General features: G+C 38.0%; 1 protein-coding gene across 1 annotated transcript in view; it reads right to left on the reverse strand.

Moving 5' to 3' along the window:
• col23a1b (collagen type XXIII alpha 1 chain b) overlaps positions 1-19,376 on the reverse strand; it is a 102,940-nt gene that overhangs the window by 24,355 nt on the left and 59,209 nt on the right. The window contains 2 exon segments of the mRNA XM_081391549.1: positions 2,986-2,991; positions 2,994-3,031. Of these exon segments, the coding sequence (XP_081247675.1) occupies positions 2,986-2,991; positions 2,994-3,031 (44 nt within the window).

Consider the following 19,376-nt stretch of genomic DNA (forward strand, 5'->3'; position numbering starts at 1 on the left):
ATGGCCAAGCATGCGCCCTTAAAATAGCATATGAATAAAATGCTCAACGCGCCACTGACTTTAGACTAGGTTTTTCCTGGTCAGTGGCGGAATTGTTTTCTAAACCTGCAAAATAGCACCAGGGAACGTTTGTGCCGGAACACGCCTCTTCTTTGCGCTGAACCGCCCCCGGGAGCGCAAGTTAATTTCCTAATTTACCGATGTGTGTCTGTGGAGGGAAAAGTCTGCTGTGCGCGGGTGCAAAATAGGAATGATACATGCGTCGGTGTACAAAGTCAATTGCGCTGGGTGCAAGATAGGGCCCTGAATGTGACATGGTTGTTGGTGCCAGATGAGCTGCTGGGATTTTCAGGCACAACCATCTCTAGGGTTTACAGAGAATGGTTAGAAAATGAGAAAATCTCCAGTGAGCGTCAGATCTGTGGGCAAAAATGCCTTGTTGATGCCAGAGGTCAGAGGAGAATGGCCAGACTGGTTCGAGCTGATAGAAATGCAACAGTAATTTAAATAACCACATGTTACAACCAAGGTCTGCAGAAGAGAATCTTTGAACACACAACATGTCGAACCCTGAAGTAGATGGGCAACAGCAGCAGAAGACACACCAGGTGCCACTCCTGCCAGATAAGAACAGAAAACTGAGGCTACAATTCACACGGGCTCAACAAAATTGGACAATAGAAGGCTGAAAAAAAAGTTGCCTGTTCTGATGAGTCTTGACTTCTGCTGCGACATTCAGATGGTAGGGTCAGAATCTGGCATAAACAACATGAAAGCATTAATCTATCCTGTCTTGTATCAAGGCTGCTGCTGGTGCTGTAATGTGCGGGGTGTTTTTTTTTTTTGGCACACTTTGGGCATCTTTGTAACAATTGAGCATCGTTTAAACACCACAGCCAACTTGAGTATTGTTGCTGACCATATCTATCCCTTTATAACCACAGGGTACCCATCTTCTGATGGCTCCTTCAGCAGGATAACGTGCCATGTCACAAAGCTCAAATCATCTCAAACTGGTTTCTTGAACATGACAATGAGTTCAATTTACTCAAATGGCCTCCACAGTCACCAGATCTCAACCCAATAGAGTATATTTGGGATGTGGTGGAACAAGATATTCACATCATTGATTTGCAGCCGACAAATCTGCAGCAACTGTGTGATGCAATCATATCAATATGGACCAAAATCTTTGAAGTGTTTCAAGCACTTTGTTGAATCTATGCCATGAAGAATTAGGGCAGTTCTGAAGGCAAAAGGAGGTCCAACCCGGTACTAGCAAGGTGTATCTAATAAAGTGGCCAGTGAGAGTGTATGTGTCACTAGATGTATATTGAGTGCAGGGCTGCTCCTAAGTAGATTTACTTGATTAGTATTTTATGGCTCTATTATCATGGGAAGGATATTTATACTTCCACAGTACAGAAAGCTACACAAAGTGCTGCACTGAAGAATTTACTGGACCACAATTCATTTTCTATGACAGGTAAAAAAAAATATCTTAAAGGTCCCGTATTATGCCCCTTTTCACAAGATGTAAAATAAGTCTCTGATGTCCCCAGAGTGTGTATGTGAAGTTTCAGCTAAAAATACCCAACAGATAATTTTTTACAGGGGGGCTCAGAAAAACGCGCTGTTTTAGTGTGTGCCCTTTAAATGCAAATGAGCTGCTGCTGGACGACCCAGGGGGCGGAGCTTCATGAGCTCGCGCTCAGTCTCTCAGGACAATTTCATCTCACAGAATGATGATAATATCAGAAACTCTCAGTAACGGTGTTCATTTCGAGTCGGACAATAATGCCTCCAGAGTCAGAGTGCTGTATAGAGATGAAACAGGTATAGTTTAGTAGTTTAATTACGGTTATTATAACGTATTTGTCATCTGCTTGTATGTATCCATTATTTATTAATAGCCTACAAGTCTGCTGTCTGAATGATGATCAAACATATACTGATGAGTTTAATAAAGTTTATTGTACATCACACAAAAGATGAAGCGTCAGTTTTACTTCAGAAAATCACCGTAACAGCTGAGTAAACACAGTAAGTTATTAGAAGTGCGCAAGTACATAAACGAATTTCGGTAGAGTTGAGGGAGCATTCCTGTGGGCGGAGGTTAGTCAAAAAACGGTTTTAATGACATCATTAAAGAAGGAAGTAGAGGGATGTAGTCCAAACGGGCCGTTCGATGTAGTCGACTTCTGTTAAATAAAATATCTCGCTTGGCATTGAACTTTGAGCTTTATCATTTTACAGATATTATTTATACTCTAACAACAACATTACACACTAACTAAAGTTTGAAACATGAGATCACGAAGAACGGGACCTTTAAATGTCTATTAACAAAATACATCAGGGTCCATGGCCACTGCAAATGTGGGTAATCTCTGTAAAAGTACAGGGATTATTTAAAATACTTTAGTGATTTTTTTCTTCTTCTGGGGAATCTGGTAGAGAGTACACGGCCTTGACTACTAATACCAAATTGGGCTGCAGGCTGACTGAAAGGCATTGATTTTTGTTGGGGTTAAGCACTACATATGCAGCTACATCATAATTATAATCATTTTTGCCTGCTGGAACATGGTGTTATCAACTTCAAAGCACTCTCAGGTTTCTGAGGTTAAGAGATCAGCAGTAAAACAAACAGCATGCTGGGAAAATGACTGATGACGAGGAGAACGTCTCTCTTCGACCCCCACTGATCAATATGATAGAAACGTCACCTAGACTACCAAAGAAAAAATATCTTTTTCAAACCGCATAATATTTACGGGCATTTACATCTGTTCAATGGTTCCTCAAAGAAACACAAATCAAACATGACATGAAGAACGAAAGGTCTGGAACACATGAGAGGATCCTGATCCTTTCTCCTGGTGAACAGCTGAAAATCGCTTAACATTTGTTTTGCAGTAATTTTAGGTTAGGTTCAGGTCGTTTTTAAACTATGAGATGTGTGCAAATGTGTGTGTAATGTACAGGTACTCACCAGGGTTTCCTTTTCTTCCCCGTTTTCCTGGAGGACCTGTGAACAGAGGGTAACAAAGGGTGAAATGTGGCACTGACTAAAATGTGGCACCCAATCAAATGAGACACAATGTTTTTGTTTTGTTTGTTTTTTTTGTGGGAAAGAAGAAAAATCCTGCATACATGACAATAATCACTCAAATACATGAACATAAGAACTACTTGCATGTGTAAACGTAAAAAATAAGTAAGAAGTAATATGATCCTAGTGGATGAGCGCTGATCTTCCAGTTGTGCGCTACTATCCGCTACATTCCGGATGAGGGTGGGGAGATCATTCCACCGGCATAGAACCGTGAATGAGAATGTTCTGGAAAGTGATTTTGTGGCTCTCTGTGATGGTACCACGAGACGTCGCTCATTGACTGATCGTAGGCTTCTGGTAGGGATGTAGACTCGAAGGAGTGAGTGAAAGTAGGAGGGAGCTGAGCCTGTGGTAGATCTGTAAGCAAGCGTCAATGCCTTGAACTTGATGCGAGCCGCGAGTGGTAGCCAGTGCAGAGAGATGAACAGAGGAGTGATGTGGGCCCTTTTGGGCTCGTTGAAGACAAGACGGGCTGCAGCATTCTGAATCATTTGTAGAGGTTTAGTTGCACATGATGGAAGTCCAGCCAGAAGAGCATTGCAGTAATCAAGCCTAGATATGACCAGGGCCTGGGCGAGAAGTTGTGTTGCATGCTCAGTTAGGAAAGGCCTGATCTTCCTGATGTTGTGCAGTGCAAACCTGCATGATCGAAATGTCTTTGTAATTTGGTCTGTGAAGGTCAGCTGGTCATCCAATATTACTCCAAGATTTCTGACCGACCTTGATGGGGTGATTGATGCTGAATCTAGCTGGATGGTGAAGTCGTGCTGTAGAGACGGATTGGCAGGGAGGACGAGAAGCTCAGTCTTTGCCAGGTTGAGCTGCAGGTGATGTTCCTTCATCCATGCCGATATGTCCGCCAGACAGCTTGAGATCCATGGAGAAATTTCACAGAGCAATGGAAAATGTGACTGCACCTTAAGCTGTACAGTATATGTGATGTAAACTCGTGTTCTTAACAACAGCCTGTGCAGATATCACTGATCCCCTCCCCAATGTGAGAGGAACACATCCTTTTCCACAAGCTGGGGTGATAATTTTGGTGGAAACTTCCCCAGGAGTGTCCACCCCCCAGATAAGAGAGGTGGGAAAAGTAGCTTTTCGACAGACAAGGAAAGAAAATCTTTGCAGTCCCCTTCTGCAGCACAATAGCTGCCAAAAATGACTTCACATGGGTCCAGTCAAACAAACACAATGACTTCTCACAAAGTAGACTAACAGAAATATACAAGAGAAGAGGAGGAAGGTTGAAGTTGGCAGAAGAAGCTTGAAGTTTCTAAAGTACAACTAGACAAGCTCTAGACAATATAAATTCTTAATTTAAGATGCCACCACTAGAACACAATGATTAGCTAGATAATTTGCTTTGATTAATTTTGCTTTTGGAATTTGTTTTTGATTAATTTGAGATCATTTAATAATGATCTCATTGAAAAAGGTTTTTCAACGCTATTGAAAAAGTTTGTGGTTTTTCACATAGGTTTTTCAACGCTATTGAAAAAGTAAGTTTGTGCAGTTTGTGCAGTGCATATTGTATCACAGCTGTGAATCATGATCTCCTAAATTCAAAAACCAGCATGGAGTCCATATCTTTGGTCATTTTAGTTCTATTCCACAATTTTAGTTAAATTCCACATCTGCTGAAAAAACATATTTGCATTACCTAGTTCTGCCACGAAACTCTAGATGGTGCAGGCCAGGGGCGTAGCCAGAATTTTATTTTTGGGGGGGCCAATCTTAAAATGAGGGGGCAACTAATATATTTAAATATATAGGCCTATATATATATATATATATATATATATATATATAGGCTATATATAAATATAGCCTAGGCTAGCGACATAGCTCGGCGATTATTATCTTTAACGTGAAGTAGCCTACGAGGGCGATTATAAAGTGTCAATCATGTCATCTTACTCAGCAAATATATAAAGAGTTTGGTTCCAAAATTAAATATATAGCCTATATATATATGCTATATATAGGCTATATATATATATATATATATATATATATATATATATATATATATATATATATATATATATATATTTAGTTCCCGCAAAAATCTGTATTGTAGGCTATCTGGTCGGTGTTAAAGTCATTTTTAATTTTTCGTAAAATGCGATATCCGTGGCAGTCAGCGCACCATTCCACGCTTTGTAACCCGTAACGGCGGCGCTTTGAAAAAACCCGGCATCCTAGTTTCCCTTCTACTTTGTAATCCACGAAATAATAATAATAATAATAATAATAATAATAATAATAATAATAATAGCCTAATAATAATAATTTTGACGGCACTGGTGACCCTATGGTGGTTTCTGCGGTGGGGGAGAAACGTAGCCATGATCGAAATCTAATAATTTAGGCTACTTGAGGAGATTAAGAAGATGAGGCACGCGGGAGGAGGACAAAATCTCGACTGTTGCTTGTTCTCACCATAGACTGTAAAAAAATGGTTCTCACACGACAGCATCAAACTTCTGTCACGCTGAAATTTTGACCCCAGGGGATCTTTTGAAAAACTTTCAATTGTTTTACTCAAAGTCAACGAAAAACCAAGCAGGACCAAGCCATTTTACAGCTGATCGCTGTAAAAAAAAGTTCAGGAGGTATTTCTTAGGGATGGTGATTTAATGTCGGCTATTTTTAGTCCAGTGCCTGTATAAGATTAGTATTGACCAAGTTCCGAGGCTGTCATATGTGGATCAACTTACTTTGTTGTGTATTTCAACAGTTAAAATATGAAAAATAATTTGTGTATTGATTCAATGGATTAATTGCATTTTGGAAAAAAAAGTGTCATGAATTTATTGCATTTTGAGGGGAAACTAATCCTTTATTATATTTTAGAATATTTGAAAATCAAATATGGATTTAAATGTTTTTTTTTTATTATTTTTATAACCTAAATATGCTATGTGAAAGTTTGAAACAAAAAATAGTGGTTTTCATCTTTCCACTCTCTTGGTAAAGAAAACACATTATTACTCAAATTAATCATAATGGATTTAAATGTGTGGTCATCATCACTGGTTGTGAAGGCGGTTCATCAATTGCAAACAAGTCATTGCCCATTGTGCCGATCTGAGTCGAAGTCTCACCGCTATTCCTGTGATGAAATATACGTTTCTGTCTCCTAGCCGCTTCACTCGCTGTCGTCTTGTAGTAAGCTGAAGCAAACTCAGATGTAGATGGCTTATTTTCTCCTTCTCGCTCATCTTTTCGTGCGTAATATTGCACTTTGCACAACGCTGCCATTCACCGCATGAACTCTCGATAATCTTCACGCGAAGATGACGGCATAGGTTACGCACAACACGTCAAATCAAGTTTGAAAACAGCCGCATTTTACCGCGCAGTATTTTGATTGGTCAATCTATCAATTAGACTAACACATCAACAATTTCTTATTTTTATTATTTTATTTTAAGCAATCAGAAATATGAGGGGGCCGGACATGTAAATGAGGGGGCCTAGGCCCACCCAGGCCCCCTCGTGGCTACGCCACAGGTGCAGGCTGATAGGTATTTTATTAACTAATTTGGTAGCAATCGTATTGTCATCTACATAGCTGATTGGTTGCTGTTGCATCAGCAGCCAATGAGCTGCGGCTCAACATTCAAAACAATTACTGGTAGTTGATGTTAGCAACCTGCAACGCGCTTCCAGAAACCCTACTCCTTCCACAGCTCCACCTGTATAGATCTGCTAAGAGGAGGAAGCAACATGTCTTGCATGCTCACAACAATGCCTGTACTTGCTCTGCTGCAGCAGCATAGCAGATGTATTCTGCAAATACCAAATAGTTTAACATTTCCATATCCATTCCCATTCCCATGCCAATCTGTCCGAAAGCTGTCATGACAGAACTAAAGTAAGTCAAAAAACTTAAATCATGCTGAAAATTAAAGAATCAGTACACATCAAGATGAAACATAGTGGATCAAAATTCACCTGTGTCCATTATCCAGCTGTGTCTGTGTGTATGTGTGTGTGTGTGTGTATGTGTATGTGTGTTATTTCTGGCCTTTTCATAGATGAGTTGCGTCTCATTTACATGCGCAGAGCTCTTCTGGGACCTTCTGGTTTCATTCTCTCCACTGTCATGTTATGCATCAAATTGATCAAGTTAGTGTTAAGTGAAGTTCGGCATTTCTCGATTTGCCAAACAACTGGGTGCAATAAACATGTTGTCCCCTAGACGATACTGTACACATTGTTCCTTTACTAAAATTATATTATTCTAATGCACACAAGCTTTTATTTGTAAGAAAAAGACATACTTCCACCCCAGACTCTGAGGAAACTTTTGCAACAGGCCCTGTGTTAAAAGTTGAGGCACATGAGATTCATTTATCATTTATTACTTGCATAAAACTTGATTGTATTACTCTATTAAAGTCTGAAAGTTTGCAACCATGTTGCAACCATGCAAACTGGTGCTAGTTATTATTTGAGGGGCTCACACAAAAATGGAAATGGTGGTTCATGTGAAAATTTTCATGAGCTGAATGATTGACAGACATAATGTCTTTAGAATATGTGGATATCATATGGAAGACATTTTGCACACTCTGCTCTACGATCTGTAGTAATCTATACCAACACCCTTATAATGTCTTGCATAAACATCGGCTCCCCTCCACAGGGCATGAAATGGATGTGGGAGATTTATCACAGGGAAAAGCTGGGTCGGCACTTTTAAGCTTATGCATCTTTAACTGTTGAAATTACCCTGGCCAAATATGTTTGGAGGTAGAGTTTACTTCCTGTTCTCCTAATTGAAACCACCATAATGCCTATCAACTGCATGAGCAAAACAAAGTAAAAATTTAAACATCTCAAAATAAACAATTATAGCTTACAAATTCCAATTCAGTGCTGTTGAGGTAAATAATTTTCAGTATGCTCTTATCTAAAGAAGTGTGATAAAATACTTGAGAGTCAGTAAAAATCCCGAAAAGCCTCCTCACGCATCTGTCACATTGGCAAGCTTGTGACAGGCCCCTGTATTAGCAACCAAATGGTGCTTTATCTAAACCCAGACTACATCAAGATATATGTTAGGGTTTATCTAAGCAATATCACACTAGCAAGAATGGTACTGTTCTGAATTAAAACCAACAGCATGGTATATGCTTTTATATGACTGCTTTTATAAAGCATTTCAATAAACAAACAAATAAATCAAGAAACTTGCATTTTATATGCAATATTGCCAGGCACTTTGACAGTTTTGCTCTGCCAGGGATAGAAGTCCAACCAAAGCCAAAGAAGAATCAACTGTTGTGTTTCCGAGCAACACGCAGTAGTGGTGTCTCATTCCTGAATGAGTCAGTGTTGTTGAACAAATCGGTTGAGTGAATGAATCAAATGTTGTGTCTGAAATCGCCCCCTATACCCATAGTGCACTATCTGAGGGGGCAGCCATTTGTATTGGTCTCCAAAACCATAGTGGACATTATCGAGTAAACTTGAGTGTTTCAGTTGAAATCGATTGAGTGAATGATTCAAAGACGCACCCATAAAGACGTCTGAAAGCTTAGACAGCTGACTTATTGCCTTGCTGCCCTAACCGGTTAACTGCAATGACTTTGCAGGCAGCATTTGCGCACAAAAGTACCAGATGAAACTGATTTCGGACAGACTTCTGAGGCAGCATAACGGTTTTAATGATCTACAACAAAATAGAGCTTTGGTGATAACTAAAAAAATATGAAAGCTTTAAAATAAGTTCTGCCAGGAAGACTCAATTGTTGAGTCACTTTATCTTCTCATCTATCCAATCACATTCTAATACTCGTGGTATAAAAGATTGGACGATTGGCCGAAAGTTCAGTTGATGATTTGTTCAAAAACACTGATTCATTTAAAAATTAAACAAATTTGGCTGCATCTGAAACGCACTTCTAATCGGAATGTTATCCGATCAGCGTGTCCAGGTTCGGAGGTAGTCGAGGACGCATTGTGATTGGATCTCAGTGTAATGTAAACGCACCTTGTCTGCATTCACAGGTGGACGTCACACAAAACCCTGCCCATTGTCATTATTCCCCCTCCTCTCTCCAGGAATTTCTGCACGTAGCTGTGTGGTTTTGCGATACAGTCGAGTGTGAAGTACATCGCATATATACTAAAATGTTTGCCTTCGCACCCGAAAGTTGCAGAACCATTCATTTTCTGTAAAGAACGTGCATTTTTCCCACCACAACTGGCAACGTTCTCGGACCCATACGTTTCTCTGTACCGTTTCCAATATGGCATCTATCCACATTATTTGTACTTGCAGCCTCTTCATCCTCCTCATTTTGCGAGATTTGTAAAATGTTCCCCTACTGAAAACTTTTTTAAAAAAAAAGCCACCATTTCAGGTCGACTGCACGGGAATGCGAGATCTGATCTGTTATCCAGATACAGAAGCCACTTGATGTGGACAGGTGTAAACCCACCGTGTCCTGATTGGCTTATGATCTGATCTGCTTGATCGGATCACGGTGATCACATGTTAATGCCAAGTGTAAACGCAGCCTATGCTGCCTCAAAAAAATCGATAAGAGATCATCGATCATTAGATTCAGGTGGGTCTTGTTGCTTTCCTACCTCCGTATGCTGCCTCCAGAGGCAGCATTTTTCAAGTTTCGGATACAGCCAAATTTGTTTAACCCTCTGGGCTTCTTCGCCCGAAAACGGGCGAAAACTTGAACGTTTCGAATTGTTTAATTTTTTTGCTTCATCGGATGGGGGTGAAACTTGGTGACTTTTGTTTTATTACCTATATGAACACACAAAAAAATCAAGGAGATGATTCTGATATGTTAAAGGGTCGTAAAAAAAAAAGTCACACTTAGCTTCCTCCCGCCCGAAAACGGGCGACATAGGAAATGAATGGGAAATACGAAAAAATAGGAAAACTCAGAGAAACTTTTGGTGGTACAAGCTACAGATCAGCCACTGTGCTGAAAAAAAGTGTACAGCAATGAAGGGGTGACACTCTAGAACATCAAGAGTGCAAATAAGACACCCTCCCCCCCACACACACACACCTACACACAAAAACACACACACACAGAGAGAGAAATGAACAGGTAAGACTGAAACAGCAAATTTTGCCCCAAACTATATAAAAATGATATAATCATAATAACTCCAAAACTATAGCAATGAGAGTCAAAAGGTAGGTATCGTTTGAAAGAACTCTTTTTAAATTTTTTGAAAATATAAATTACATTACATTTGGACATTGTCCTGCCAAGAAACAGCGGATAAAAGACAATATATATATATATAATTTTTATTATGATTTTGCATATCTTTCTTATTTGTCATGGAATAACTCAGGAAGGAAATAAGGTAGGAGGAAAATTCTTTTTTAGTGAAGTCCCCCTACATGTTAGCTGCATCTGGATAAAAAAATAATAATTTTTGGACAAAGGAATCAAAAGTAACAGCATTTGGAAAAGAGATAGCCTTTTTGTACAGTCTTTGACACCCCCTCATGGGCAATTTTTTCTTCATGAAGAATATCTTGTCATAAAAGCAATAGATTATGTTAATTTTGGGCTCATTTTAATTGTAATAATATGCTGTAAAAAATGAAGTGCCATTTTCAATTATCTGAGAATGTTTCATGAGCTGTATGATGTTTTTGACACATTTCAGTACATTATTTTATAGATTATGAAAAAAAAGAAATTCTATTTATCAGCAAATAACTCAGCAATACTTAAGAGTTTTTCAAAGTGGATACATTCAATGTAAAGTTCAGACTCTAAGCTTTCAAATGACATCAACTTTGTGTTAATCAAGGCAAGATTTTTAAAAAATATGGTAAAGAATATTTTCGCAGCTAGGTGGCGCCTGCTGGCGGTACACTCGGTTTTAGAGGGATTACTCAACACTCGTTAGGAGTTAATAAATGTAATTAGATGCATTAAAAAGCTGAGATCCTAAGCTTTAAAATGATATATAATTTGTGTTGTTCCATTCAGTGGTTGCTTAGTAATATTTTTTTTTCTTTCCGAATGGGAATAAATCAAATAAATAAATAAAAAAGCTATAGGCCGCCTATAGGCGGTTATAGGACATGACACAAATTAATACATTTTGAAGCCACTAGATGGCGCTCATCTCAGTTAAAAAAATTTTTTTTTTAGGCCTGCACTCTATTTTGATGTGAAATGTTGCATTTATTGAAAAATAAAAATAAATAAAAAAAAGAAAAAATAATATATTAATTCTAATGGAAAAAATAGCTCATAAAAATTATTTAATTAATGCAAAATATCATTAAAAATTCCAAAAATTCTACATAATAACCAGAAAACATTATAGAACAAAAATATATTTGATTGGTTATCCTGGGAAAAAGTTAAGTAAGATTTTAAGGCTTCGCCCGTTTTCGGGCGGGAGGAAGCTAAGTGTGACTAATACGAAGAAGCCCAGAGGGTTAAAGAGGCTACATGCGATTTTCTGAAATTTAAACTCGCAACTGACACCTGTGGCCAAAAAGCGGAACTGCTCTTCCTTTCTGCTCGCTCTCGTACGTGCACACTTCACAAGTCATCCGCTGCAAAGAAGTCAACATTATGTTTACAGAAGTAAGAACAGTCAAATACATATATTGTTTGAATAACTAAGTTTGTTTGCTGACTAGCGGTGGTGGCAGAGTGATCTGAAACGTTTAACATGAACGCGCTTGACATCACATCCGCAGACAGCGCGCGAAAAATCCGACCCGACAGAAAATAGGAAAAATAGGATACAGGCTTATAGGTGCACCCACTGTGAGCTGACAAGGTGTCAGTATGCTCATCAGGAGATGTTTGAGTCATAAATGGTCAAATAAAAAGGCTATTGTTAAGTTTATTTTGGGGAAAAAGTTGCATATAGCCTCTTTAATTTCTAAATGAATCAGTGTTTTTGAACAAATCATCAACTGAATTTTCGGCCACCTACAGGCGTAAAACTGACCACCAAACACACATAGTCCGAATTTGTTTCATTAAGTGAAATGATAATAATGAACCTGAATAGGATCTTTAGTGTTAATATTTGACTGTGGATCTCATCACACACACAAATCAATAGGGTCATTCACATATCCTTCAGCGACAACTAGTAATTTTAAGAGCAGCAAGTTAATGAAATCCGGAATGTTCATGGAAGACATTTCCTTTGAGAATGCTTTTAGACCAACATGAATGTATTTAAAAAGGAATGAGCCCTTGATAACATTTACACCTAGCTTTCAAAAAGACCTAACGTTAATTAATTCCTTAACACTTTGATTGCAAAGTATTGTCAGGTGCTTGGATAAGGGCTCCGGTCCTCCATCAGTGTTGTATTAGGAGCGGCCTGAGAGTGTGTAATTATTGGGGTCTTTTATTCTGAATTCCTTGGGCATTAATTGAACAGGTGTTATATGTTAAAACTTTAATTTTTAACACCAGAGAACAGGCTAATTTGGCAGAAAGGGTGTGAAAAGAGGGAAGAAAAGCCGTTAATTGCCCCCTCGTTACTCACCCACCCACCTGAGATCAAATTCAGACCAGACTGAGATGAAGACGGCTGATCCACATCTTAGGATATCAAGGCTCCGCTTCAGACCCTGCCGCCAACACCAACCAAGAGTCTCAATCGCTACAGCATAATATGTTTGTTCTTTCCTTGAACCATAGATGTGCTTTTAACACTTAAATATTAAACTATTTTTGTAGTTACATTAGTAAAACAAACAAACAAACAGCTACAGAAAATGTACATACTTTGAACACTATCCAAGTCCTACTATATATTGAAACATTTGTGGGAATAGTACAGTACGCTTTTCCAAACATGCTATTCTTGGCCTACTAGGAATAAAGATCACAGCAACTGATTCAAAAGCATATTTCTCAAAAAATAAAGTTAAACAAAGATCAAAGACTGGGATGAAAACCGTGACTAAATTAACCGTTAGGCCTATCTGCAAAGAATAGAAGACTTAAGATTTATACAACAGCAATGGCAGATGTTCAAAGCACCTACCTAACAGAAATAATATATTGTATATCCCTTTCATAAGATCAGCCGGAATATCTAGGGTGTATCTCTCCATCTATAACTATTATGATGTATAAGCTTTATAACATGAAATAGTGAGCATGATTTGGCTGTCAATTGGAAATATTCAAGATTTGATGTTTTCTTCGGACAACCAACCAATGACTCAGGAATCTTTGTCATTTGTTTGCTAACTGTGTCCCCATGATTTATTACTGATATGGGATACTGAATTTAGTCAGATTATTTGACAAGCAAAAATATTTAATTTTAAAATAAAAAATATATTTTTACATTTTATTTTAGAAGAGAGAAAAGATTTTATTCTTATTTTATAAGAGAAAATTTTGCATTTGTCAAACTCGACATTTCCCCTTTAAAAATTATGTTCTATAAAAAATTATCTTTTATTTGACCAGATTATTCAATCATAAAGTCTTTATCAGTATGTCATTATTTTGCACTTATAATGGCCTTATCTCAGTATGTTATGGGAAAAAAAATACGGACTGTGGTGTGGTGCATTGGTATTTGTTTGGTTTTTATGATGAATTTCTGAACTGATCTTCAAGCCTTTAACCCCATGTTGAACCCCCATAACCCAGAGATCTGCTGTATCTCTGCAGTATGGAAAAACTTTAGTGCAGATATCTGTCTCCACATCCCTCTCATCCTGCTACTGTCTACAGGGCAGCCATCTCTCAAGATGAAAGACAATAAATCAAGTCTCTGCCTAGACTCTTATTTATGGAGGTTATAAATGGATATCAAATGCTCAGACGTTTTGCATGGACCACGTCCTAGGGAAAAACCAGTATAACAAAACAGCCATGGTCCTGACTTTGATTTAATATGATCCATATAAGCTATTCAGCTGTAGTTACACATGGTTAAAAAGCTGAAACAATGAGTCAGTCAAGTGATTGTAGTGTGCAGTCTTTCCTGAGCTCCTCTAAGAAATTATAAAAAACAAACCACAGAATTGATGCTTTTAAACAACTCTGAGCAAATCTAATCAAGCACAATTAGGTTCACAATTAAGATTTTTACATGTTATGAAGAAAATATCAGTTGCATTCGCCTGTGAAAAACTCACCGCCATTGCTTCAGGACAGTGTTATGCGGTCTTCTGAGTGTTTTTAGCACAATTGTGATTGTTTTTTTAGTCAAAAGAGCCCAAAAATACCATAGACCAAGTCTAAGGTATTTTTTGCCTGGTGAATTGCATGCTGAATTCTACAACACAGTCTACAGTCTCCGCCAACTCGTGTAAAACACATGAAAACAATACTTCAAATCAATTTGCTTTCCAAAAATGGCATCATTCCTCTTGAAGCAGTGCATTATTGAAAAACTAGATGCAGATCAACTGAAATGGCCACCTTATCCTTCACAGCTGTCTCTAACAAGTATTTAAACCCAGAAACAAGATTGATGGGCAGAATATCCAACTACAGAAAAACACATTGCTGTTCTCTCTCTGTCTTGATTGGCTTTGAATAACAGCACGCTGTATTTTCTGCTCGTTGTTTCAAATAACCGACGTGGTTGGAAGGAGTCCGGGCTGTTATAATCTTATCATAATCGTTAGCGTATGGCCCCGAGAGGTGAGCGGCAAACGGCTTTACAACCTGATCTTTTGAGTCACGCTTGGCTAGTAAATTCTAATGACAGACTGGAACACACAACCCGACTTATTCTGTATGAGAAGATGTTTGCATGGCTAAACTCGCATGCAGAATATGAAGTTTAATATAAAATAATGATCCACAGACATGATCATACCACAAAATCTGCTTCATTATTTACAAGTATGGTCTTACTTTACTAATAATAACGTAACCTGAGTGTCAAAATATGTAGCAATCCGAACGGCATGTGCTGAAATGTGTCGGTTTCTGGCACAAAGTCTATTTATAATATGTTGCCAAAATACCACATTGGTATCTGTATTACAGAATACATTATGTTTGGCTTAAACCGAGGTTGGATTCAAATTAAGCTTTATGGCATTGGATTGGAATAAACAGCTCATTTGAGCTGATGAGCAACAGGATTTGATTTTGACACCCCGGTGTTTCACTTCAAAGAGCGCCTACAAAGGTTGAGCAGGAAGTTATGAGCGTCTCTGGGTTTACAGTAAATGCTCTTGATTTAGTGATCATAAAGCTCTGATGGGGTGAAAACTTCATTATGAAACTCACACATAATAATTCAAGAGAGAACTACAACAAAAGGCTGAGATCAACAGGTGAACTTATGTACGATAATCAAATACATTGCATTGGAAAGAGGTTTAATTTTGTTATTTAGATTCAAACCAAAGGAGGTAATAATAAAACTTCTGAGGAAAGCATGACCTAGTTCTTTCAGAAAATTATATTTAATATCCCTTTATTAAAACAATCCATGGAAGCATAGTTATCCTTTGAGATTATTTAAATCAAAGGCATATTTATTAGGACATTTAGGGCATGTGCGTGTTTGCAGACGTTTAGGGCTGGTCTAGGTGTACACACAGCTGTAGGGTTTACAATTAGGGAATAAGCAAATTTTCTGTTTATTATGGTCACGTTTACTGGAAGGTCCAATAAGTATGATAAGTCATTATGCATCAAATTATATTTCATAAGTTCATTAATGAAGCTGCAAATCTTTTTTTGGCTGAAGCTGAAGGCAGCTGAAGGCATCAAAACAAGTTGTCAAATAAAATGAGAGAGATGGAGGTGGAGGAGGAATAGACTGATCTTTTTCTCTCCTTTTTCTTTAGTGAGACAGAGGATCATAGCCTCAAATAAATTACGAATGGCACCTCTTTGGCAGAGGAGAACACAAACTTTTGTTGAGCTTGATATCATGAAAAGCACACCTATGATGAATGAGCTGAGCTTGGCCAAATGTTCTCATAAATTTATACAGACACACATACAGGAGGAAAATCCATTTATTTTATATATGGAGTGATAATATTTACCTCTGGCCTCTCCTGTCACTAATGAGTTCATTAATGAGGGAATCGATGAATGTCAACACACCTTAAAGGGTTAGTTCACCCAAAAATGAAAATTCTGTCAGATTTACTCACCCTCATGTCGTTCCAAACCCATAAGACCTTCATTCATCTTCGGAACACAAATTATGATATTTTTTATGAAATTCTATGGCTCCATTGACAGCTATTTAATTAACACTTTGAAGGCCCAGAAGGGTAGGAAAAACATTAAAATAGTCCTACAGTGGTTCAACCTTAATTTTATGAAGCGACGAGAATGCTTTTTGTGTGCCAAAAAACAAAATATCGACTTTATTCAGTAATTTCTTCTCTTCTGTATCAGTCTCCGACGCGTGTTCACGAGAGCGTCCTCGTGACCTCGCATGCGTCTTCCTCATAGACTGCTTTTAGGTCATATGTCAGAATGTCAGCTCCTGCGTCATCAACACGTGCATTCGTCGTGGTGTTCTTGTGAACTTCATATAATTAAGGTTGAACCACTGTAGTCACATGGACTATTTTAATGATGTTTTTCCTACCTTTTTGAGCCTTCAAAGTGTTAATTAAATAACTGTCAATGGAGCCCCTCCTGAGCCATCGGATTTCATCAAAAATATATTCATTTGTGTTCCGAAGATGAACGAAGGTCTTACTGGTTTGGAACGACATGAGAGTGAGTAATTAATGACAGAACTTTCATTTTTGGGTGAACTAACCCTTTAACATGTTAACATGCAACTTAAATTGAATTCAAATAGAATTTATTCTACAGGAATAAAACAAAAATACAGATATAACATGTCATACACTAAAGGCCCCGATATTCTCAAAACAAAGTTGTTTTTCATTCTTCACTTAGGGGTAAAACGAAGTTAAAAATATGTGACTAGCGATATACTGTTAGCGAACATCTGACGCTGCACACACTGCTGAGAGCAGCGTTTAGATGAACATATAAATATGTGCTGTGCACTTTTCCGCTCAATAAAAAAATAAACACAACAAAACGAGAAAACAGCAAGCATTTTTTTAATAAAGCTTAAGAAAAGCATCTGATCATAGCAAGTCGCGTCATGTTTATTTATATAGCACTTCATGCAACAGATTGTTTTAAATCAAGCAGCTTCTTCTATTATGTAATGGTAGTACAAAGGTGTTAACCAGGCGGAGAGAACTTTTATGGGAAGTAAAACTTTTTTTTTTTTTTTAAGCTTTTTCGAACTCCCAAAATGAACACCAAACAAACTTAGTTTCGGCCTGATTTTGTTCGAAATGAAGGATATACCAGGGTCTTAAAGAAAAGAAGAATGAAACTTTAAAGTTGCATTATGAGCTTCAAAACTTTCTACTTAGGAAAAATAATAGCGTATGGGTTTGGAAAGAGGGTGAGTAAATGATGACATAATTTTATCCCTTTAAGAATGAGATGCAATTTTTCAAGAGGCCAACAGCAGTCGGCACATAAAGATGCCTATTCTCTGATAGCAGTGGCAACAGCATGCTGGTACCTCAGACTCCCACCTGATTTATCTATTCATTATCATAAGGACCCCCTTTTCTTTGACTACCCTGTAAATCTCCCATAGCTCTCTGCTTTTTCTTAACAATTCAGACCCCTGCAGCATGACACAGTAAAGACATTGAACATGATATCATATAGCTTTTATCTTACCAATCTTTTCCGGTACTCTATAAAGGCTGCATTCTTTCTGAAAACCAACTTTAATGGCAGAGCCGAGGAAATGCAGGGACAGCGTTTGTATTTACTAATGTGGTTCGTGAGTTCCTTAGAGGCAGCTTGTTATTCTGAAAATAATGCTGTTGTATATAAGAAAGCCTCTAGTGAGGGTAAATGCACACCAGTTGTGAAAACATTCCCTCTGTTCATTATGCTGGCCACTGGCCGACAGACTTTCCTGCAACCCTGCGCTCCAGGCATGAAGAGAAAGAGAGAAGGGATGACAGCAGGCCTCACCAGTCCCAACCACGGGTTATAGCAGGTACTTGCTGATAATTAGAATTTGCTTTGTTCACCAATATAATGGTTATCAGCCAATACTGAATGTAACTATATTTACATTAAGCTAAATAATTATTATAAATAAAATAAATAAAATGTCCTTTGCCCTTTTATAATGGTCACTTTTAGTTAATCTTTCAAACTATAATTTAGCAGCACTTAACCCTTATTATGACTTAATTGTATTTTTGTCATGACAATTCTCTGATTTTTTGGCATGGTAATGGATATGACAATGTTGATATGTATGGTCTTGTCGAAATATATCTGCTATGCTGCTGCTGCTGTCATTGCTGCTGCAGAGAAAGTACAGGACTTGCTACTGCCAATACACGACACAGTGTTGTGATCAAGTAAGACATGCTGCTGCTGCTGCTGCTGCTGTACAATATAATATACATGAATTACCTGTAGCAGATCTATACAGGTGGAGCTCACTGACTACTGACGCAGCAGGAACCAATCAGCTGTGCTCTATAGAGAATTATGTGATTTTAAGCTGATTGGGTTAAGAACCTATCAGTCAGCACCATCTAGAGTTTCATGAGAGCATTTTGTACTTTATTAATACATAGATTAGCTGTTAAGCCTTTCTTGAGAAACAGAGTGGTGCAGGAATGAAGGCCACTTTGTAGGCCAAAACGCGGAAACGATTTAGCATTTTAGCACTTCCGGTTCCATCGTCCCAAAGTCAATGGGTTTTTTGAATGGTATTTTGGTTAAATGGCTGAAATAAGGTCTGTAGTGAACTACAACATAAAATACCTCAGTATTACCCCACTCGTGATTTTTTTAAGCTTTTACGTGTCTTGAAAAAAATCTTGAAAAAATAGGTAAACTCAGTTCAATTTTACAGCCTTGTTATGCTTATAATTGTGCTCTTATAAATTATTCTAAGAAAAAGTCTTTAGGTAAAAACTGAAAGAGTTGTCGGAAGCTTAGTGATGGTGACGTTGAAGCCGTGGGACTGTGGTGTAGTTCGTTTGTAGCATAACTTTAGCTTTTACTTCGGGTGACTGCATTTAGGCTTGAAAAATTGTGTTTGAAAATGATCTTGATGGACAAAACGGGGCAAGTATCATAAACTTTTGTTGATCACAGAGCTTGTTTTTTTGCGATAATCCAAAAGCCTATGGGAAAATCCTATCGGGTTGTGTTGTCATACCTGCACCACTCCATTATACTGTAGGTGTAAA

Source organism: Scardinius erythrophthalmus, assembly GCF_964197995.2.
Source record: "Scardinius erythrophthalmus genome assembly, chromosome: 17".
NCBI lineage: Eukaryota > Metazoa > Chordata > Actinopteri > Cypriniformes > Leuciscidae > Scardinius > Scardinius erythrophthalmus.